General features: G+C 33.6%; 1 protein-coding gene across 1 annotated transcript in view; it reads right to left on the reverse strand.

Annotated features, from left to right (window-relative positions):
• The window catches only part of LOC106467931 (clavesin-2-like), a 38,653-nt gene extending 15,734 nt beyond the window's left edge, over window positions 1-22,919 (reverse strand). The window contains 6 exon segments of the mRNA XM_022396159.1: window positions 44-60; window positions 63-165; window positions 9,714-9,891; window positions 12,031-12,160; window positions 19,147-19,300; window positions 22,776-22,919. Of these exon segments, the coding sequence (XP_022251867.1) occupies window positions 44-60; window positions 63-165; window positions 9,714-9,891; window positions 12,031-12,160; window positions 19,147-19,279 (561 nt within the window). The 5' untranslated portion in view covers window positions 19,280-19,300; window positions 22,776-22,919.
• Window positions 22,920-24,072: the final 1,153 nt, after the last annotated feature.

Below are 24,072 nucleotides of genomic sequence, written 5' to 3' on the forward strand. Positions count from 1 at the left end.
CTTTCTAACACTAGATTGTTTATCACATTGTACAAGAACTAACCTGAAGTCCTTCAATTATAACCTCAATGTTTTGGGTTTGAGCTGGGAAGACTGTTTGAAGCTGAACTCAGTCCAGTCAACAATAATGACAAAACCATTCACTTGAGTTTCTTCATCTTCAAGCTAGAATTAATAAGATCATTATTATTTACAGAAGTATTTTTCATGTGAAGCTAACCAAAATTTAAACAATAAAGAATAAACTAAATTAGATTATCATAAAAACTACTATGTAATTTTACCTATGTAAGTAAAATACTACTCCACAGTTATATTGCTTGGGTAGGTATAATTGATTACTATACTTACCCAAAAAAGTTCTATAACAGAGATTATAGGACTGTATGATTATTAGCTTATTGTTCCTACTTAATTAATACAATTTCACACGAGATGTTAGAGTAATGTATCCACAAAAGTGCAAAGGACATTCAGAAAGAAATAGGATTTTTTTGTATGTTGGATATAAGTAAACTGCATGTAGCCATCAATGATCATGTTAATAGGTCAATATTCATCTATTGCTAGAATTTCTTTTGGAACATGATAATACCAAGTCATATATATAGTTTGTCATGCAATTACTGTTACTGAGAAATCTAGGAGGAGAGTCCTTCTTCACCTTGTGTCATGATACAGAAACCCTGATTGCACTTTGACTTAGCACCCAGTGACTTCTATCTATATACTTCTCTCAAGGACAATTTGCATAAAATATATTTTTAGGGAAATGTATAAGGTGTTCATAAATTTTCTGACCCATTTTAAAATATAATAAGATCAAAAATATTATAGATAGAACACAATGGTTTTATTTAACTTGATGAACAACTCAAACATTTTCCCCTCCTTTTTGTTGTAGATCCATAGTAGGAGCATTAATTGCTAGAAAAAAATAAAATGTTAAAAAAAGAAATTGTGACAACCCAGGATAAAGCACAGCGAGTGGTTTGGTTTGCTGAATCCAAATCAATTGTGTCTATGCAACAAAATTACCAACACATTTATGAAAAAGACTCACCAACCAAGAATAGCACAAAAACTTGGTTTGAAAAATTTCTAGCAACTGGCAGTGTGTTATAAGAAAAGTGAGCTGGGCGTCCAAGTGTACCCGATGCAACAGTTGATCGTGTGCAAGATATGTTTCTTAGAAGCCCAAAGAAGTCTATTCATTGTGCTTCCCTTGAATTTAACTTGCCAAAAACCACAGTGAAGAAAATTTTACACAAACGACTTTGTTTGTATGCCTACAAAATGCAATTACTGCAAGCTCTTGAACCAGATGATGGACAAAGGTGCAAGCAACAAACAGTACACTAAGACAAGAAAAATTTTTATGTTCGTCAAGTTAAATAAAATCAGTGTTCTATCTATAATATTTTTGACATCATTAAATTTTAAAATGGATCAGATAATTTATGATAATCCTGTACAACCATCAGATGATTGTACCTGAAGCCTTCCAGCAAAGTAAAATGTTTAAAAAATTTAAGTAAATCATATTAAAGAAATTCAGATCTTTGTAAATATCTACAATGAAATAACAAAAACAAAACAATTTTGGGTATGAGTATTCAGTTACTAATAAACCAATAACTTGAGATATGTTTAAACTAGGTAAGAGATATGTTAAACTAATTTTGACAAGTGTAGGAACTACTTAAACAGACATCCAATTCATTAATGACTGCTATCCTCAAATGACCAATTGCACATCTTCTTTTGCTTAGTATTTTAATTCAAATTCATATTTTACTTAAATGAATTCTTAAATCCTTCTGGAATGGAAATGAATTTATGTCTGCTGTAAATATTATAACAACCAAACTGAGTTTCTTCAGCATGCTCTGAAGTTACTACATGTAATCTAGCATTTTAAAAGACTAAATCTCTGGGGTATTAAAATGTGTCCAAACTCAACTTTTCCTTGGTTTTGATTAACTTCAATGGTACTTTAGAATAGAGATGAATGTTTTGGATCTGTCAATTAGTGTTTTCTTGTACAATTTAAAATAAAATTACTGTCTAAGATAACTATGTAAATATACTGTTAAGCCAATAAACATATTAAAAAAAAACTGACACTACTTATCTATTGGATGTATCCTAAAATGTCTGATGGTGTGATTACTGAACTAGTAAAAGTTTGCATTTTCAAATATATGCCTCTCTTTGGTGATATCGATTTTTAAATACAGATGCTTAACTACCCTTATTCAACTCATCCAGTTGTGATAATATAAACAATGATGATGGAAGAAAAGTAAAGAATGGGACTAAATGTGATTTTTTATCAAATTGGGAATTTCATCTTGAGATCAGTTTTAAATTCCATTTGATGTCATTAAACTTGGGTAACTAGAAGTCAGCAAATGGCATAAACTTAACCTTCTACAATGATAAAACTTGAATATTTTTCTCAAAGCAATATAAGTACCTACCAAAGTCTATTCTATATTGTGATTTTTGTATTTATTAGAATTAATTGATAGCTCTGAATTATTCATTTTAAGTTCTAGGTCAATTAAGTTCAACTCAAGGTCTAGTTAGGTCACTTTACTTCTTACTTATTAAATATCTTAATTCTTCGTATACAGACCTGGTAATCTGACCAATTGTTTAACCACTATGTAATCATGAAACTATACATACCATACCTTTTAATGTATAAATTATATCTTCACAAAATTTGGCAGCCTGTTAGTAAATATTACAAGCCTTATATATATACACACACAGTCAGATTTTTTAACTAAGCAGCTTTACTAAAGATTTGCCTGTTAAGATAAAAATAATTTGTTATCGTTTCTCTTGTATAACCTCTACAACCTTGAAAATGAATATCAAGTTATTTTCCAGTAAAACTTTATACTTTATCTGTTTTTATTTTCTATACTCTAACACTATGAATGGGTCCAGTACAAAAAGAAAAAAAATTTAATTATTTTTGTCTTTCTAAAATGGCAGAATACTGTTACACACAATTACAAATTATCTATTCTTAAAGCCAAAGCTAATACAATTCAAATCTCCCAACAGTTTAAATTTATTGCTTTGTCATCACTTAAGTTAGTATCAAAACAAATTATCCCAGCAGGGAAGACTTATGTAAACATAACATCAAGTTACCAGCATGTTCAGTCAAATTGCAACATGCCGTACACATGAAATATGCTTGTGCTATTGAGTATTTTTTCCATTTAATTTTTTTTTTTCATCTAGCCTAATACATTTTAATTTTTTACATTTTAGTAACTTTTATAAAACAGATAAAAAATATACCTAAAAATCAATAAATTTAGGACTTAAGTATTGGTCTTGTACTTTTTTATCTCAAAGTTTCAATAAAAACTTACCCAATATTTTGTAGGGGTAGTTGTTAGTATAATTAATTTTTATTCATTTTAAATGCAATTTAGAGCACAAAATATTTACTGCAACAAAAAAACAATGTCTTAAAACTATTATAATTTAACTCTTTCAATATGGGGTCGGTCAATGTGGACAATATGGACAGAGTCAATCAACCAACGGCATCTGCAATTGTACATCAGGTCCACAGTAGAAAGAGACTTAACTCCACAGAGCATCAGAAATGGGCAGTAATCTCTGTGTGCTTTACCTATGAAGTCCATGAGTGTACATTCCAGGACAAACATATTTATGAAACAAAAGACCACAAGATATATCTATGATTGGTCCTACAGACCTCTCCATCTCAATGGTGTGCATAATATGATCCTGTGAAATGTTATATTGTTTCAAGGATAATGTGATATTGATGCATATATGAGAACTGGACGAAGTCAAACAATATATATAACAATATATAAGGTCTGCAGTAGGAAGAACCTCAACATTATAGTCATCTAGCATGGTCACAGAACGTACAGTGTGGATTTGATACTAAGTATACCTGGTCAAGCACCACTTTCCACAGAGCGGGATCCAACATACATGTAGCAAGAGACCCCTGTAAAGAAATGGAAAACAAATGGAGTAGTCCATATACCCACCATGATGATGTCCTCTCAGGGAAGATGGAAATCAAGCAGCCATGGACATGGTAAGATGACAGATCTGACATGAAAAAACACAAAAAAGACTACAAACATCTAGAGAAAAGGAAGAATACACCAGGCAAAGAGACTGGCAAATCCAACATGTAAGCGGAATGGAGGGGAAAATATCATGGGAAAGGGAAGGAGTCCAATGAAGAAGCAAACTGACCCAGGAACTACTGAAGAACACAATGCATGTGTGAGAAATCAAAAGGGCAAAAGAATCGGACAAAAACAGAATGTTCATAAAGGTGGGAGAAGAAAGGAATGAAAAGAGGAGTAAAAACATAATTAGTCTCCAAAGCAACCACAATCAAGAGTAGAAAAGATAGGAACTAAGGAACAAACAAAGCAAAACCTGATCACAAAACACATCAGAAAACAGTGACCAGAAGCCAACAATATGAGGAACAGGGACAGCAAACAAAATAAAATAATAAATCTGCCAACAAAGGTTCAAATGAAGGATTATAAAAAGCACAAAGGACAACATGGAGGTTAGGTTCCAAATCCTGGAGAGAAGCCAAGCAGGGAGTACGAGCTATGGAGAATGAATGAAATAACATAGCCAGGAAATGTGAATGCAACACAAAAGCAAAACCAAGAAACCAAAAATGCAAGACAAAAACCACCTAAAAGTTTGCAACATGAGAAACACATAGATCCCTGTTAGAAAGATACGTGAGAAAATAGGGCATGAGAATGGGAGTAATGAAAGGATGATAACCTAGGTGTATAGATTGACACTGTAATGTATATCAACTACTCTGGGAAAACATCGATGAGGAAGGACAACCTGGATGGGAAAACCAAGGATGCAATATACCAGAAAAGACCCGACCTTCATAACCTACTGATGACGATATGCCCACTAATCAATATAATGACAGGGGTCTCAAAATACAGGAGATCCAAAAATTCAAAAACAAAGGATACTTGGCCAGATATCCCCATGCATGGTGATGGTGGACCCTACTGTAGAACTGTCAGAGTGAAACATTACCACCTTATCCCAGAGTCATTAGGAAGGAAAGTACTGTCCAGAGAGTGATATGGTAAGCGGAGTCAAAAAGAGTTCTCCAACCTCCAAATCTTCCAAGCATTGAGAAATTATCCCCAAATGGAAAAAGGGACAATCCAGATAAGGAGAAGGAAGAGGAACCCCAGCAGCAACAGAGGTCCTATCGAACCAACAGTCAATACAGACTGCTAGTGAGGAGAAAGGGTAAGAGGAGCATACAAGGGATCCCAAACAAGACAGCATCTGGTGATCGAAATACCCACAGAGGAGAGTGCGACCAAGAGGAACAAGGGCTGCAAGAGAAGCCCATGAGAGAGAACTACTCATGCAATAAAGAAAGGGAGAAGATGAGAAGCTGCCTAAAGAATATAACATATCTCTAAACCAAAGGGAAGAAGGTTTGTCCCAACCATGAATTGAGATGAAAAACACACCAAGAAAACTATAAGTTGATCAGGCGTGATGAAAGAAATTACCACTGTGATGAGCCAACTCAGGCAATTTCTCGAAGAAGAAACTGAATACAGCCAGCGAGGAAGCTATAAGTATCCAACTATCCGTGGATATGCCCATTAATCAATATAATGACAGGGGGTCTCAAAATACAGGAGATCCAAAAATTCAAAAACAAAGGATACTTGGCCAGATATACCCATGCATGGTGATGGAGGACCCAGGTTACAAGGCTAGTGGCAAGTGAAAAATCTGCACCGATAGATGGCAGTACTAATTGAGAAAGCTTTTGTGAGAGATGGTAAGATATTCTTATAGAACTTAATGTTTTAGATCTAATGCTGGTGTTGGAATACAATTTCTAGCTCTCTTGTATAGAGTTGATGGTTAAGTTATACATTTGTATGAGCAATTTATCTCTTTGCAGAACTACAGTTTCACAACAGCCAATAAATTTGCTCATAAACATCATCATTTTGGTACAGGTACTAATTTCAAGCTGAGCATCAAGTGCCAGATCCCTGGTGGGGAATTATTGCAGAATCCACAATTTGAGAGAACTCTATTATCACATAAATTGTAATTGTAAAAGTTCCCTATATTCTGTCAGATTTTTAATCTAAGAGGTATTATTCTATCAAAATAATATAGAATACTTAATGACCAAATACATACATACACAGCTGTTATTCTATACAGGAAAATATATAAAAGACAGTTGAATGGACATACATTGGTTTTTGTTTCTGTAATAATGGTTGGGTTTGAACTTGAGGAAATTTCTGAAGTTGTGATTTTGGGCATCTATATAGCCAAATTGTCTCAAAAGTCTGGCTAGAATGTTCACTGTGTAAGTTGATTATGAGCATTATAATACACTCTAATTAATATATAATATCTAACTTTAATAAGCAACTGCATTGATTAATGAGGTCTTTTTTTTTCATTCACAGAGATTTACATATTTCATTTTAGTATCTTCCATGAAGGTGGGTTTCTGAGATATTAAATCCCAATTCAGAAGCTGTTTCAAAGCTAAAAACTACATAGTTTATGCATATGGTCTTTTACACACTCTAAGTAACCAATATTTATATAGACATTTGAAGAATATCTACAATTAATGGTGAGATCTGGAATTCCCTAGTGTAATTCAAAAATAAAATATTTAAATTTTACAATAATCCTCTTTAAATTTTATTTGGTCCTTATTTACTATTACTATCTTACTTTGTTTTGGGCTGCAACATGACCCATAGATTGGAAATTAAATTTCTGTTTAGCCAGTATACAGTTATAATGTTAATGCTTTTACTTTTGACACACTCATAAAATGTTACAAGTTTACCATCTCCTTATATGTATTTATAACTTGTAATTCCTCTATTAATGGTATTTTTATAAGTAAAATGCATTAAATGCCATTAATTCTGAACATGATATTGATATATACATTATATTACTCAATGCCTACCTAAACATAGGATGTTATGATTGAGAAATATAATTTAGTCGTATATATGTGTACTAAGATCATGACGTTTTAATGTCGAGATTGACTTGGCCAGTTGCTTTTATACAAATGGGCCATAACCTTCTGTACAAAAAAAAAACCACAACTTAAGCTTCTATTATGTAACATATTGAAAGCAATTTCTATGTCAAGCAAGAATGGCTGTTACAATTACCTAAGAATAAGTTATAAAGTTGTTGAAGCAATTATTTATGACAATTAAGAAATAAGATATTGAATAAATTTAAGCACAATTACAGTGAAAACATTAGGGGTTCTTTTCAGTTTAACAACCACATAAAACACCAATATAAAATCTATTTTGCATAATTGTCAACTTTAAAAATATCCTTTCTATATGTCCTATAATTATCAGTTAGGTAAGTGATCAGATAATCTGAGTTGAATTGAATCAAACTTGTTTGTTTTGAATTTTGCACAAAGCTACATGAGAGCTATCTGCACTAGCCATCCCTAATTTAGCAGTGTAAGACTAGAAGGAAGGCAGCTAGTCATCACCACCCACTGTCAACTCTTGGGCTACTCTTTTACCAACGAATAGTGGGATTTACTATTACATTATAATGTTCCCAAGGCTGAAAGGGCGAGAATGTTTGGTGGGATGGGGATTCGAACCCACAACCCTCAGATTGCGAGTCGAGCGCCCTAACCACCTGGCCATACCAAGCCTATCAAACTTGCTAACCACAATTTTCTGAAAAGTTACTTTAATAATTTTATCTGTCATTTTCATTTCTGAGTGGATGTATCACTCTAAATTAATTTATATACACAATTGGTTATTTTCTTTTCTTCTGGGATCAGGTGTGTGGGAAAGATTGAAAATCTGTAAGACCAGATGTAGCACAGATAAAACTACATTCTATGAGTCCAATAACAGTGATATATTTAATAAATTTAATATTGCAGTATTTTAAGCTTTTTCACAACTCTCAGGTACAGATTTTCCCACTCAGTTCTCCTGTGGTGAAATTCCCAAATTCTCTGTTAAAATATGGCTAATTTTTGCTCTGGATTGGAACCTAAAAATAATAAAACACACTGCCATGGCCAACTAGCTCTTCTTGATATTCACATAAGAAATGTTTTATTTGTTTTTGTAAAGTTTCTTTAAACAACTGTATTTGTATTACTGAATATAATCTCTTCAATTGATAACATCACATGCTCCTGTCTAACGATAGTAGCACTTCTACTTACTTACAAGATCTGAGTTGTCTTCATTAATGTGATGTTAATTTGTAACAATATTATGATCGGTAATCTTTCAGGTTTACATTTTACTACTTAGGTGTCAGTTTATGTTATTTAAAAACTTTTTTCTCACTTCTTTCTTTAGCCTCTATTTCATTCATCTTCTTTGTTGGTTTATTATGAGGCGAGTGTTACACTAATAATATATTTAAGTAGTATATAGGTGTTTGTATACAGAAGAACTTACTGAATCACATACACAAAAGATCAAGACAGTATCCCTGCCATTGAAACTGTCATATAAATGTTCTCACGTTTATGTTCTGATAAAGGATTAATAGTAATGAAAAAATTACATTCACACATCTACCTCTCAGTAAGATTAACAAACCTGTACATTTATATAAACTTTAGCAATTACAGTTGACAGGATAGTATTACAAAACCAAAAATTCAGATTTTTTGAAGATAAATTAATATTTAATGAAATAATAAATGTCTTTTGATATGAGCTAGAGGACTATTTAAAAAGAAATTACAAATAATATAGCATAGAGATATGTATTAGAAATATTTAAAATTACAGCATTAACTAGTTGTATAATCACCAAGACTTTACTATCTAACATTATATTATACTTAAAATTGACTTCTTTTGCAACACACAATTGTAATTATAGTGTTTATCCAATTTAACATAATATTTTATGAACTTCACCTTCTGTTATATATTACACAAAATATTGGAGCCAAATTAACTTTAAACTGAATAAAATATTCAAAATGTTAACCAAGCAATTCACTAACCTCTTGAAATATCGTTATGTAATGGAGATGGGTTTTTAACTCAATTAATCAAATGAGCATTAATTGGTGTCACATTAAAATAACTGATTAATCAAAATTAGTGTTTATGATTATTATTGTTTTTTATTATTTCAACTATCCAACTAATAAATGTATTACCATTATGATTTCTCATTACTATTTTTTGATTAATTCAAGGTTGTTGAGCTTAATCAACGAGTGTTTACAATTATTACTATTTTTAAATATTGAAACTATCTGAATCTCACATAAGAATAGTTGATTAGTTGAACGTAATCAATTAGTTAGCAATTAATCATTTAGCAAATTCCACTGATCTTCCAGTTCTAATATTGAATGTTACAATGCTTTTAACTTCAATAATTTTTTTTCAGAATGACTATTATCAGGACACTTAAACCTATAATTTCATTAGATTTGCTGTTTTACTGCTAAGCTTGCATTTGCTTCCCAAAAGCTTCCAAATTACTTCTGTGCTTGATAAAATATTGTTTCATACTGATCTAGTTTTTACATTAGTTTATGGACACCAAATGATGGATTCTTGCCATCTTATTCAAATTACAGCTTGTGAACTCACCAGACGTTCTAAAGATAACAAAATTGCTTGATAGATTGTAAAAAGGCTATAACGGCAGTGATCCCAATTTGCAGTGAAGATCAGAAGTATGCGGCGACCCTGATGATCAGGATTGGGTAGAACACCAGGGAATCCATCAAGAAGAGCTTGCTTGATTCCTGAGTCAGATGCATTAAAACTAATAAAAACTGAATGTTAATGAAATTAATAATAATATTAAATAGGAAAATCATTATATTATTCAATTTTCTTTAATCAGTTGAGTATGAGAAAAGAGGTTCGGGTTCATCATTAGCAAACTGTCAGATTTTGTGAAATATCATATAGTTTTCATACAAGCAAATGAAATACAATAAACACCACAGACAAAACATCTGAAAAGGTAGTCCCCCCAGTGGCACAGCAGTTTGTCTGTGGACTTACAATGCTAGAAGCCAGGTTTTAATACCCATGGTGGGCAGAGCACAGACATCCCATCGTGTAGTTTTGTGCTTAACAACAAACAAACTGAAAAAATAATTTATGTTAATAAAAAAATACTTTTGATTAAATAGTCCATCCCATAAAACTTTTTGTTACAAGTGAAACCGTTTTTTAGCATCTATATAAATGAATAATCAAGGATGTGTGATCACAGCCACCCACATGTTTTGAGGTCAATAAACAGTTCTGAATAATAAATCCACAAAGAGTCTATTAAACAAATATTTGGAGAAAAAATCACATGCTGCCTTACATGCATGGTAACCTAACATTTTGTTTATATTTTTTTAGCTTGGATTCAAACCTTAGGCTTTTTGCATACCAGATAAGTGGTCAATCAAGTGAGCTAAAGGTTATAGCAAGCAATTTGTAACCACTCAAGTTACTACAAATGTATTTGCTGTCATTATAGAATTTCCCACCAACAAAAGCATTCAATCCAGAAGTAAGGTCAAAATTTAGCCTCTTATGAATAACTGATATGTATAAATATAACATGCACTAAAAACTGTTTTTAACCCCCAAAATTAGTGTTTGCTGTAAATTTTATAGAAATTATGTACAAGTTACAATAATACCTGCAATGATTTAGTAAAATCACATTGCTCAGTAACAGAGAGAGAGAGAAACACACAAGGAATTTTCATTTTCTTGGTGAAAACAAAAAAAGCTATATTGGCTTTAAGTTAGGTATACTTTTAATAAGAAAATTTTCAGCAGCGAGAAAATGGCTGTTCTGATGAAAAGTTTAATGTTAAACTTGGAAATTAAAGATAATGATCATTTAAGACACTGAAAATTGATCAATATGAGCGAATCCCATTTTAATTAAAAATAAAATGTGTTTTCCTCCTCATCTTTGTTTAGTTCTTGAGTAATCATAACACTTACCTTCACAAACATACTTTTTATATATAGATTTTGAGCATGCAGAGATGCCGAAAAAGAACTGTGCAAAAGTTTATGTTCTCATGCTTCAAACAAGCCAAACACATGAAAATGCAAAGGAAGTTACACACTGAAGAACATAAATCATTCTCTCAAACTTCAACCACACAAAAATGACAGGAAATGTCACATCACAATTCAAATTGGAAATTCTGTATCTCTTTTAAGTACCTTACACAGGAAAAGATGATAACAGAGGTCATACTGTTTGCAATAAAATAAAATTTGAAATTGTTGATAAGCAATTTTTAGTTGTTAAACATGCATGGATGGTGCTGACATAGTATAGACTATAACATGTGGGAAAAACTTTGGAAATGCATGACTTAGATGTCAAGCATGTACATGCAAACATAGGACATAATGCATACAACTGCATCAAAGTGGAGGTTATGTGTGTGTAATTTATAACTTTAATTATAAAGGAAAATTAACAACAAGTACAGTGTCCACAGAGGAAAAGTATATACAATCATGTGTATGCATTTCTTTGATTACAACATTGTAACTGTAGGTTATGTATTAAAAACTTAACAATAACCAACATACAATGTGTCCCAGTAAAAAATGTTACCAGTATATAATAAAGTGACCCCACAATTTCTCAACTTTAATCTACCTGTCCCCATAAAAGAAATCAACTGTAGCAATCATCCTGTGTTCCAATGTATATCTATCTGCTATTTTTTTAGAGTATGTGAAATGTAAATGATCCCACTAATGCTATATACACTTATAATATATTGCTGGAACACATTGTGTAGTACATTCACCAACACAGGTGTCAGAATTCTAAGATTAAACCAAAATACACCATTCTAAAACAAAACATTAGGAGTTGTGAGAACACACCTTAAACCACTAATAATAACAGTATCACAAGTACCTGTTGAACAATGATGGATGCTTTTGTCGATATACAAAGTATTGTGTGTACAAAGAAAATGCCTTCTGAACGTTAAATTTTCTTGCTCGTAAAAAACGCAGTATAAATGCTGCATCAGTTCTTAAAAACCCTAAAACAAAAAATTGAGTGATGTTACTACAATCTCACAACAGAAAAAATATCAAATTACAAGTACAATTCTACTTGTAACAATTAAAAATAGCTATTAAGTCACTTTACAATTGTTTTCTTTTTGTTTTTTCATTACATCTGTACTATTCCAAACAATAATTTGTTTCCCACTTTCCTTTGAAACAACTGTTAAATTTTATGTTAATATAAGTTTACTAAATGAAGTAAATTATTGATACTAGCAATTTTTATAAACTTAATGATCAAATTAAACCATCTTTTTCCTTAGGAATTCTTGTAGTATAGTCTATAATTCAATATACTTTTAGTAAAACTGAAACTTACTCAAACTGATTTATATCCATACTACCAAAAAAAAACATTTCATAGAAATAAATTTCTGAACAATTATAACAATACAATAAATATTTCATTTATCTGCTTTATAAAAACATACATATATAACCTGGTATGAACACAAGTTCAGAAAACCAGGAATTTTAAATTGGTTGTTTACTCAGTAAAAAAAAAGTGCAATATGAATTTCAATATGAAAAAAGCAAGTGTAGTTCCACTTTATACATTATACCTTTTATCCTTTTTGAAATATCTTGGAACTAATGTCAACACAAATAGTCGGATGGCTGGGGAAACTTAAACAGTGAAGTTTTGAGTTAATGTAAGAAAAAATGTATAGTTGGCAGGATGAAATTATCAAATAAATTCCACTGGAAGTTAAAGTTGAGCAATTAGTTGAATTTGATAAGTTATTAATTGTCATGCTCATTAATAGATAGTAATGTAACTTGGACAGAGGAATAATTGGAACCACTAACTTCAATCAGTTTGTTATCCATAAATCATGTACAGGTTCAGCCAGAAGGATGGGAATATCTGAGTTTTTAAAAAACATTCAACTTAAAAAAAGGGAAAATCAAAATATGACTGAAATCAGATTGAACCAGAATCATAACAGATGACCTTACTGGTGAAAAAAAAAAAGAGTATAGATCTCTAAGTCTGAAAATTAAGTTTAAAGAAGATATGAAGGCAGAAAAAAGAAATCTGGAAATAAGTTGGTAGACAAATGCCACAAGAAAAGGACCAAAGGTACCCAATAATATAAAACAAATGTTTCTTACTTGGTCACAAAAAAAAAAAAGTGTAACCTCTCCCCTGTAAGAGTTGAACAAAGGCACAGTTTCTAAAAATACAAATGAAAGGAAATAGATTGCAAATGCCCATAGATTTAACTGCTGACAATAGGTATGAGTGTTGAACGCAGAATAAGATGGTTCAATCAAACAGGTTAAACTGAAAGCTGAAACCTAAAGAATTCCTGGAGATGTAAGCACCAAAAGAAGAACCTGTAAACGATCAAACAACCAATTCAGGCTAACAATAAAGCCTGATGATGGAAGGCTGTAGTCTTGTTTTTTATCTAAAAGAAAAATAGCATTGGTACAAGCTTACAGTACATTAAAGAAGATGAGAATTTAATCTGAGACAGAAGGGAGAGCCAATGTAAGGAGATCACAGAAACAAATAACAGAAATAGAGAAAACAAAAGTGTAAATAGATGAGTAACCACAGAAAAGAAACTACTAAAACAAAGAAAACAACAGAGAGCAAATTAAGCATGTCTTAATTGTATGTCTATCGATGTTAAGAGTAATCACTAAAGCTAAAGACTCTTGTGCACTGGAAGTACAGGTGAAGGTAGCTGATTGGCAAAAAAAAAAAGAGCTCCTTGAAGTACAAGATTGTTTGTGGAATAACAAAATCACAAGTTGGAGGAAATTTGGTCAGTGATTATTCAATAAATTTGCTATACGTCCACGCACAGGAAACTTACTGAATTTGAAAGTTATAATTTTCCTATACTGAAAACGTATTTCCGATAGGTACTTACCTACACTAACAAGATTAGCTATTCTCGTTCAGTGCTGCCCTGTATATGCAAGCTTTTTCTTTACATATGCCACAAGCCTTCCACTGCCCCCATTGGAATTGCAAGATTCCAACATGTCTCTCGTGCACATAATCATGCATCACCTCCTTCCCCAATGCATATGACTTTCTCTACAATCCTCTACTGAACTATCACTTTGAAGTTTGGAAGAAGATGTCAGCACTGGAGAAATGTGGGGAGGAAGAGGGAAGCACCTATGGGAAATACATTTTCAGCATAGGAGTGACGGAACGACAGAAATACCCTCCGAAATTGTCTGAAGGATACCCCTGGAAATGAGAGATTCAGCTCCAAAGATCAGAAGAGAGGGACTGCACTACTTCTGAGCAAGGTATACACTTTTCTCAGCTGTGGAATGTGTAAGATATGAGCAGAAAATGAGAGGAGCACATCTGAGTGGGAGAGAATGTGGCAAGAAAGTGATTCTAACCATAGAAATATACTGTAACTCAATCCTACAATGAGAAAGGTGGGTAAACAAAGGATGTGTCCCTAGGTGTAGAGTGGCTAGGGTGCAGCGGACCATACTTGGTAAGTTAACTATATTCAAAACCTGCTCACAGGTTACCGACATCCGTGCAAGGGTAGGATGAGGATCATACCTTCTTCACCTCAAACCCAAGAACTGGGGAATTGAGAACCACTCCAATTTCTGGGTATGACATGAGGATTAGCTCTGAGCAATCGATCCAGGAACTTCCGGTATCGAAAGAAAGTCTATTGCATGCAATCAACTCTCCCAACCATGAAAAAGGCCAGGATCACCCAAATGGCAATAACATCCCCATAAGAAGAGAGGATTAGGGATAGCCAAAGGACAGAACTGGAACAATCCACGTACCACTACTGTGACCCACAACAAAGATGGAAGAAGATAAACAACACAAAACCTGTGTGAGGACTTATGTTGAACGGTTGAGTCTAAATCCAAAACCTGCCCTTAGGGTACCGTCATCCACACAAGATGGTGGAGAGTCCAGAGGAACAAAATCACCTAAGACGGTGCAATGGATGACCACGAAACCTTATTTTGAAAAGCAGACCATACTAAGTTATTCACTCTAGGCATGGCAAGGATGGGCAGCAATCCCCTTCTGCTTTACCTATGTAGTCCAAGGGTGGTACAATCTGAGAGAGGCATGTTTATGAAGCAATATATCATGAGGTCATGCACCTACAAGCAGTTTTGTGAAGTGCCCCATCTTAACGGTGAGTGTGCAAAACCATGGAAGACAAAGTGTGAGTCAACATGGCTGGACAGTGCAGATTTTGAGTTAAAGAATACCTGGTCAGGCACCACTCACCACAGAGTGGGATCTATGGGATAAAGAAATAGAGAAAGAATCCTGAAAAAAAAGTATGAATACAAACCTACCAGTTAGAGTTACATCAAACTCTGAAGAATGGCCACAGATGGTAGACGAAACCCAGATGAAGAGGAAACCACAATATGATATGGAGATATTGGGAGATGAACATACTGGATGTGGTCCACATTTCGAACTATAGAATCTCCTCCATTGGACAATGAAGACGAGAAATAAAGGAAATAGTGAGGTGTCGAATCTGATGGGAAGACACCTGGAACAAATTCCAGGAGGAAGAAAAAGGTATGGAGGAATAGGCCAATCAAACCAAAAGACAGACCCAATTGGCAAGGGTAGAAAGTGAAAGATCATGAATGGAAGAGGATTGCCAGGGGATAAAGAGATGGGAATGTGTATCCAGGAAGAAATCAGTATGGGCAATTTAACAACGAAGAGCCCTCACTGGGCACAGAAGCCTATCTAGATTCGCTGAGGGTAAAGATGAGAAATGGAAGAGAAATAGGAGAAAAGGAGGAACCATCCTCCCAAGCTGCTGAGGTCTGCAGGAGAAAGGAACAATCTGGATAAAAAAGAAGATAAGTAGGGTGATAAAGGGTACATGAAATGTCAATGGCACACAAATCAGTCCATCAACATCCACAGACTAAGAGAAGAAGGAAATGTGTTAAGGGAGAGATGAAACATGGAACATGGGGAAAGTGATTCACACGGAGGTAAAGTAAGAGAACGGAGGACCACATTAACATTCCTATCTGGAAGGGTAGGTCACCTGGAATGGTGACATATCCGGAAAGAATGCATAAACATGGTAATGACAGTGGAAGTAAAAACTGTACAGTATTGGGGAAAATGAAAGGTATGGGATAAGGCTGCCCAATATCCCAAAAGAAAGGAGACCAAAGACCCACAGTAAAAGAGCCAGGTGAGAAATTCCATCACATGAGCCACAGTATGCTGGTCAATGGGAAACCTCCTAGCTGTAGACCAACGACAGAATACCTTCCACTTGTGTTGGTACACCTTCATGGAAGATGGACAGATGGAAACAGCTAACAAGGAAGCAACTAGATGTGTGAAACTGGATCTTCTCACCAAGGGCCAGACAAAAGCCAGGTGTGAAGATATGGGATGTGAAGGGTGGAATGTACGACATGTGACTGAGGTTGACAAAGAAGATAGGGAGAAAGTGGAAAAGGGACAGGAGGGTAGAGGAGCATTTGCTGCAACCATGGAAATCAAGGCTGAGCTGGTCAATAAGGAGCAATCAGGAGGACCTGACAAAGAGTGGAGTGAATGAGAAAAATCACTCGATGAAGTAATTGGATAAGTGGGTACAAATAAAGATACTTGTGTGACGATTCCTGGCTGAAGGCATTGACTGCCAGAACCTGTGGATGAGGTACAAGTCACCAAAAGAGAGGTAACTTGATGTTGAGGCCCATAGCAAAGGCATCCAAATGGGAGAACCCCACCGATGGCAATGATCCCTAAAAATGAGGGTATCTAATGACCACTCTGTGGGATATATCCAGTCGAGGTGCAAAAGACAATCCACGACCAGATTGAAAGCACTCAGTACAGACATGCAATAAGATCAATTTGATGTGCGTGGTCCCAGTATAAGAGATCCAATGTCTGAAAATGGAGATCTATGGACCTGGTGCCCCCTTGGTGATTGATATGTGCCACCACCATAGAATTGTCCGAATGAACCATCATCTAGTGTTTCTGGGACCATATCAAAAATGTAATGCCTCAGAAATGGGGCTGCATATAAATTCCTAAGATATGTTGAGGGTAAATGAGCCTGAGCTAATACAACATCACAGCCTATAAGGTCCCAACAACAAAGAAACCATGTTTGTAATGCTAAAGCTGAGGACAACATGTGAGCTAAAGTGGAGGAGAGAAGGGCAAGAGTATCTCCAGAAAACTCCTCAGGATTTCTGTGGAGAGCCTCAGATAGGAGGTGTATGGAAGAAAGACACTGTAATAGATTTGTAAGGGTAAGACGAAAGCATGAATTGGGCATGTGAAATGATCTGAAGTCTGCGGGAGGTGTGGCACACTAATCCCATTGCATAATTGAGAGGCAAAATGATCAGAATGAACTCAAATATCAGCTGAGAGAGAAAAAAACAAAAATGGTTGGGAAGATTGTTCATGCAGTAAAAAAAGGACGAGGTACATAAGATATAGGGGAAGGGGTAAAACATTACAAACCTGAGAAACAAAGATCATAAAGACTGCATTAGGCCTAGTAGACTTATTAGGTTGGGAATGGGAAGGAACGGCAAAATCTGGAGGTGAAAAAAGACAATCAAAATCCTCATCAGCGTGCACAGAATCAGCCTGTTCTTGGGGAGCCTAGGAGTTGCCTGAGGACAAAGGTACATAAGAAATAGGGGAAGGGGTAAAACATTACAAACCTGAGACACAAAATTCATAAAGACTGCATTAGGCCTAGTAGACTTATTAGGTTGGGAATGGGAAGGAATGGCAAAATCTGGAGGTGAAAAAAGACAATCAAAATCCTCATCAGCGTGCACAGAATCAGCCTGTTCTTGGGGAGCCTAGGAGTTGCCCGGGGACAAAGATTGTACCATGTAACATTCGATCTCTTGGCATATAAACGCAGATAAAAATGTAGGTCACTGGTGTCACCTTCGAAGTGGTAATGTTAACTTCTGAATTCATTGCACAGAAAAGTTCACCAAATTCAAGAGCAGAAAATAAGATGACTAAAATCTACAGATAAATACTAATAGAAGAGACAGGCAGAATAAAAGCAAATTAATTTTAAAAACAACCACTTTGCGAAGAAACAAAGTTGAACATGAAGCATTAAACAAACAAAAGAGCACATCCAAACAATGGTGCTGCCAAATGAATAGTGATTGTTCAGTAGAGAAGTGTACAGGGTATCGCATAGATCACATGAGCATGTCATGCTCCTATTGGATTTGCATGAGAGACATATTGAAATCTTGCAATAAGTGGGAGCAAAAGACTTGTGGCATGCATAAAGAAAAAGTTTCCAGATAGAGAGCAGCACTGAGCAAGAATAGCTAATCTTGTGAGTTGAGGTAAGTACCATATTGGAATATAATTCAAAACATGCTTTTATAATGTACTTAAAAGTACTGAAGTTATTTCAATGGCAGGACACAGACACTTTCTTTTAATTAATCTTACATGAGATAAAAGGGAAATGTTCAATTCTTTTTTTAGATTTTTTCTATTTAAGTACACAAAACACTAATTCAAAACAATTAAAAACTGCTCTAAATATCAACCAGTCTGTCTATAGTTTTATGCTATGAATGTGTGATTATTGTTTAACAATTATGAATGTTATGCCAATGTATACCAACTTATGAATACACCTACAAGATATTCCATTTCCATAAACTTAAGCACCAGATTATCAAAACATTGGATACATTATTCACGTCTATCCAAATTTAATTTTTTAACATCTTGGAATAGGTTCTCACATGCCAAAACATACTTCACAGAAACAGAAAACCTAAACACTAATTATACGTATATAGCATTAAGACTTAACTCACCAATACCTGGTTGTATTGAATTAAGTTCTCATAGACTCTGGATTACTTCAGAAAGTAAAATAAATTCATACTACAGATTCAACATATGACAAAATATTAAAATGAAACCTACCAACATCTGGACGTGTTGGTATAAGCTCTCTCATAAGCTGGATAGCCTTTTGCCTTTCTTCAGGGTGTTCATTTAATTCATCTTTGGCCTTGACCTGCGTGCTATCAGACAGAGCCCAACCAAACTCTGCCATTCTGCATGGTCTGCCAAAGTTCTGAAACATAAACTCCTACACTGTAGGTAAGAAATTAAAATAAAATGAATATGCACTCATACATACATATTTTATGAGAATACTTTCTTAAAAACACATGACACAAAAATAATCAAATATGGTCACTGATGTCATCCTAACTCCCTCCAAAATACAAATACATCTGAACATATATTAAAAGTATAAATAAAACAAAAAAGAGCCATCTCATCTAAAATATGTATAAAATTTCACAAAATGATCATGCAAGGAGAGAAGTAATTAGTATCTGTGTTCAGAAAACTCGTAACTGTGACCCTTACATTCAAGAACTCCATAAAGGCTGCAAGTGAGCAATTTTATAAAATTTCTAACAGTATAAAAATATAAACCTTTGAATCAAAACCTCCTAATTCTTCTACAAAAAATTAAGGTGCTTGAATCAAGAAACATAAGTAGTATATTTTAAAGTTCTCATGATCATTTTAGAAGTATGTTTTATACAGTGCAAGAATGCCACAAATTTCAGCACAAAGTTAGCTCTTTTATGTATCACAAACAAATACTCAGGAGGCATGGTCTTACATGCACAAATAAAAATTAAAGAAAACATTAAAATTGTAGCCATTTATATTGTTGTTATATCTAAAAGATGTCTATTTATTCAATTCTAAATAATAATTCACATGCAAGCTCAGACACTGCTGGAACTGGGCAATTAGTGATATTTACTAATTGATTAATCAAGTATTACAATGTTCCTCAAGCTATGATAAATAAAAGCAAAGCAAAAAAAAAAGTTGGTAGTGGCTGCTGTCAGACTGTAGAATTCCCTTTAGTGAGCAGTTAGACAAGAAAAAGAAAGAATAAACAACAAAAAAGTTAAGGAATGTATGCTTCCAAACAGTTGCCTTCCCTCTAGTTAGCACGTCAAAATGGCAAACAGCCTTAGCAGTTTTGCCATAACAAAGAAATGGTGAACAAATTTGGATGCAACAGGAATCAAACCCGAGATCCTTGAATCATAAGCCTCCCACATGAATCACCAAAGCTGAAGAAAATGAAATAAAAAAACAACACCTAAAAGGTTAAAATTGGGTAAAGCACAAGTAGCCCATCATGTAACTTTGTGCTTAACAACAAATAAACACGATAGTCATATTTTGATTACTTGGATAGTTGAACAATAAAATATATTAATAACTAATTTTGATTAACTGATTATTTTTTATGATGATTGATTTAACTGTAATTTTGATTAATCAATTATTTCATGCAACAACAATCAATGTAACTGCTCCTCATAAGTAATTGATTATATTGACTAGTTGATTAAATCACCTTGGTCACACAAAAAATATACTGATCTCAAGCTTGGCTTTTCCATCTGCTCTTGACTACATATCTATTATAGACACATTTATTAGCTTTGAATTCAACTTACTACTTAAGATGTTATGAAGCACCTTATTAAATTTAAAGGCTTTCTGAAAGTGAACATACACGTCAATAACATAACATACTACAAAAGTTAGGCCAAACCACACCCATGCAGTCACTAACATCCAAGAAATTAATATAATCAATAAATTTAAGTAATTTATTGACCATTCCTTCATCTATGTCATTGATTTGATGTAAATCAGAAAGAGCAAAAGTCCTAATCTTGAGCTCTAAAGTACCCCACTTAGATTGAACTCCATTTATAACCCTCTACTTTCTTCCATCCAGCCACTTTTCTATCCAATTATCCAACTTATTCCCCATATCTACAGATGTTCTCATCCATTAAAGTGTGAATCATTTTAAAAATTAATTGGTAAAGCAAAAAAAATCCTTTTCTAAAACCATCTTGAGAATGATTAATCAACTGCCAACTTCCAAAATGTCTTTCTAAATCACTCACTATATGACAACAGGTTACATGGTATTGTTAACAACTGCCACCAATTCTTTCTTTTTAAGAATCACAAACATATTAAGCTACCTTCCAATCACCAGAAATTTCCTGATGTCAAATATTATAAAAACAAGAATAATATATAAATAATTCCCCCACTAAGCCTCTGCTAAGTTTCTTTAAATTTTAGGATAATTTTTTTCTTTAAGAACTTTATTCTCTGAAAATTTTGTCAAGCCTTTCTAAAACAGTTCTTTAACATACATAAATTTCAAAGGAAATTTCTTCACACCATTAAAGAAATTGGTCAGCTCAAATATCTGGTTTACCTTCTCTACCAAAAGTCACTAGTATAAAACTAAAAGCACTTTTAGCAGTTTGGCTATGTACTATTCCTCCATGATAAGGCTCCATTTAAAATTAAATAAAGTTAGAATGTTACTCTTGACTTTTTTTTGTAGTTCATGAAAGTATAAAAACCTTAAAGTTGAATTTGATATTTTGAGTCTAATGAGTCTCTACTCATGAATTTAAGTAGATGCTTTCATTTGGAGTAAAAAATTTTGATTAGAAAATATTGTTCTTTAGTTAGACTAAACTAATAAAAACAATATATGTTTCATATTTTTCCCACTTATCTTATTATTACTAAGTTACTGGCTTGATAATTTTCTATTTAAAATATCTGACACTTTTCTAAATTGCTTTTCCAAACATCAAGAAGTTAACAATATTGAGCTCTTTAAAACATCATGACCTAGAAGTACTGTTATTCTGTTGTATTTTGTTGTGTTTTACAGTGATTTTCCTCACTAAGCTACAATTCTCCTAGACCCTTTTTATTGACCCAGAAGCATCATAAACAGCAAAAGCTTCACTGCATGATCTGATTTGAATAATCAATATACATAGCATTAACTTTGTCAAAGTTCTGTTTGATAGCATTTCAGTACCATGCATGTTGTTTAGTTGATTGCCATCATAAAGAGCACTTTAAGTTTAATTTCTTTCACCTTCCTCCCATATTAAGTATAAAGGTTTAAGAAAATTATTTGTGTGTTGTGTGTTTCAGATAAGATTGATGTATGGAGTAGGAAAATGTCAGATGCTTTCAAATAGTCACTTTTTGAAGTTTTTTTTAACACTGGTATTGAATAATAATGGTTACCACAAAACAATTTACAATCATAATACATTATGAATTTACAAAAAAGTTTACTCTTGCTTTGTCTACTTGTAAAAACAAAAACGATGTATTTTAGATAACTGTTTGAAAATTGATTTCACATGGAAAGCAATTTGGTCACTGTCAAATTATATTATTTCAATTATGCATTTCCTTCAAACTACTTTAGGATAAAAGTTTCTTTATGTTTAGTAATGCGAAATGCTTACAACCTATGAACTTCAATTAGCCCCTCATGTTCCAAGACTTAAAACTGTCAGTATCGATGACTCTGGTAATATGAAGTAAATTTTCAATTTCACGCACTCAGGGTAAGTTGGTAAGACTAACCGGTAACCCCGACTCATAATGCTAAACTATTAGTATTACTAGTAATACCATTACCGTTTCTGGTATTTTTATTATCTTACCGTTTTACCTTTTTTTTTTTTTTTACAATTCCTCGATTGTGCAATATTAAACAGAATTCTCTACAGTTACAAGGTGAAAACCACAACTTTCTACAAATTTGTTTTAAAAACTAAAATTCATTTACGATCCATCAAAACAATAGCGTCTCGTCTAATACAACAGAGACCTCTCTCTCGTTTCTCTTTACACATATTTTTAATTTTACACATAATATTATGCATAGAAAAGTATTTTTACCTCAAAAAAAGTTTATTTTGAAGTTAAGCACAAAGCTACACAATGGGCTATCTGTGCTCTGCCCACCACGGGTATCGAAACCCGGATTATAGCGTTGTAAGTCTGCAGACATACCGCTGTGCCACTGGGGCCTAATAAAAAGGCAATAATAATGATTTAAAATGATTTTCTTGAAAAGTATATATAGTAAAAGAAAAACGAATAATAGAACATCTAATACTCAGCTCAAACTCATAGGTAATTTTCAAATTTTTCGATGACAATAATTAACAGAAAATAATTTTTATATTAGGTCGTCAAGAAATTAATGCCACTTTTTTATATGAAAAACCCCAAATAACTTATGTATCAAAACAAAACTTTTATTAAACGAAATAGTTTCCATTTTTATCAATGATACTTTTCCATCTTACAATCAGGTTGTTAATGCCCTGATTAAAGAAATCACTTGGCTTTGAAGCAAAAAACATGTCCATGTCCTATTTAACAACTTCCACACTTGCATACGTTTTCCCATCAAGATGGTGTTGCAGCGAACGATAAAGATGGTAATCTGATGGTGCCATATCTGGATAACTTCTCAACCAAACTCCATAATCTCGTGTTGCGTCAAACATGCCACATGTGGAAGTGTATTGTCGTGGAGAAGAACAACACCTTTCCGATTCACGAGTGAAGGGCGTTTCTGATGAAGGGCTTGATTTAATCGTTCCAGTTGCTGACTATAGACCTCGGTATTGACACTTTGCTGTAGACTGAGGAGTTTGAAATGAATTACTCCTCTGATGTCCCACTAAATACAAAGCACCACTTTCTGCGAATGGAGTCCAGGTTTTGGGGGTCAGAACTGAATTTTGTCTAAGACGGAGCCATTGTTTTTGGCATTTAATATTCGCATAGAGAATCCATTTTTCATCACCGGTGATAATTCTGTTCAAAAATGGTTCACGTGCATTATTCACCAGAAGAGAAGAAGCAACGTTCACACGTTAGAAACGATGATCATCGGAGAGTTCGAGAGGCACCCAAACACCTTCTTTATGGAGTTTCCCATATTCC

This window comes from Limulus polyphemus, unplaced genomic scaffold (genome assembly GCF_000517525.1).
Source record: "Limulus polyphemus unplaced genomic scaffold, Limulus_polyphemus-2.1.2 Scaffold2801, whole genome shotgun sequence".
Taxonomy (NCBI): Eukaryota; Metazoa; Arthropoda; class Merostomata; order Xiphosura; family Limulidae; genus Limulus; species Limulus polyphemus.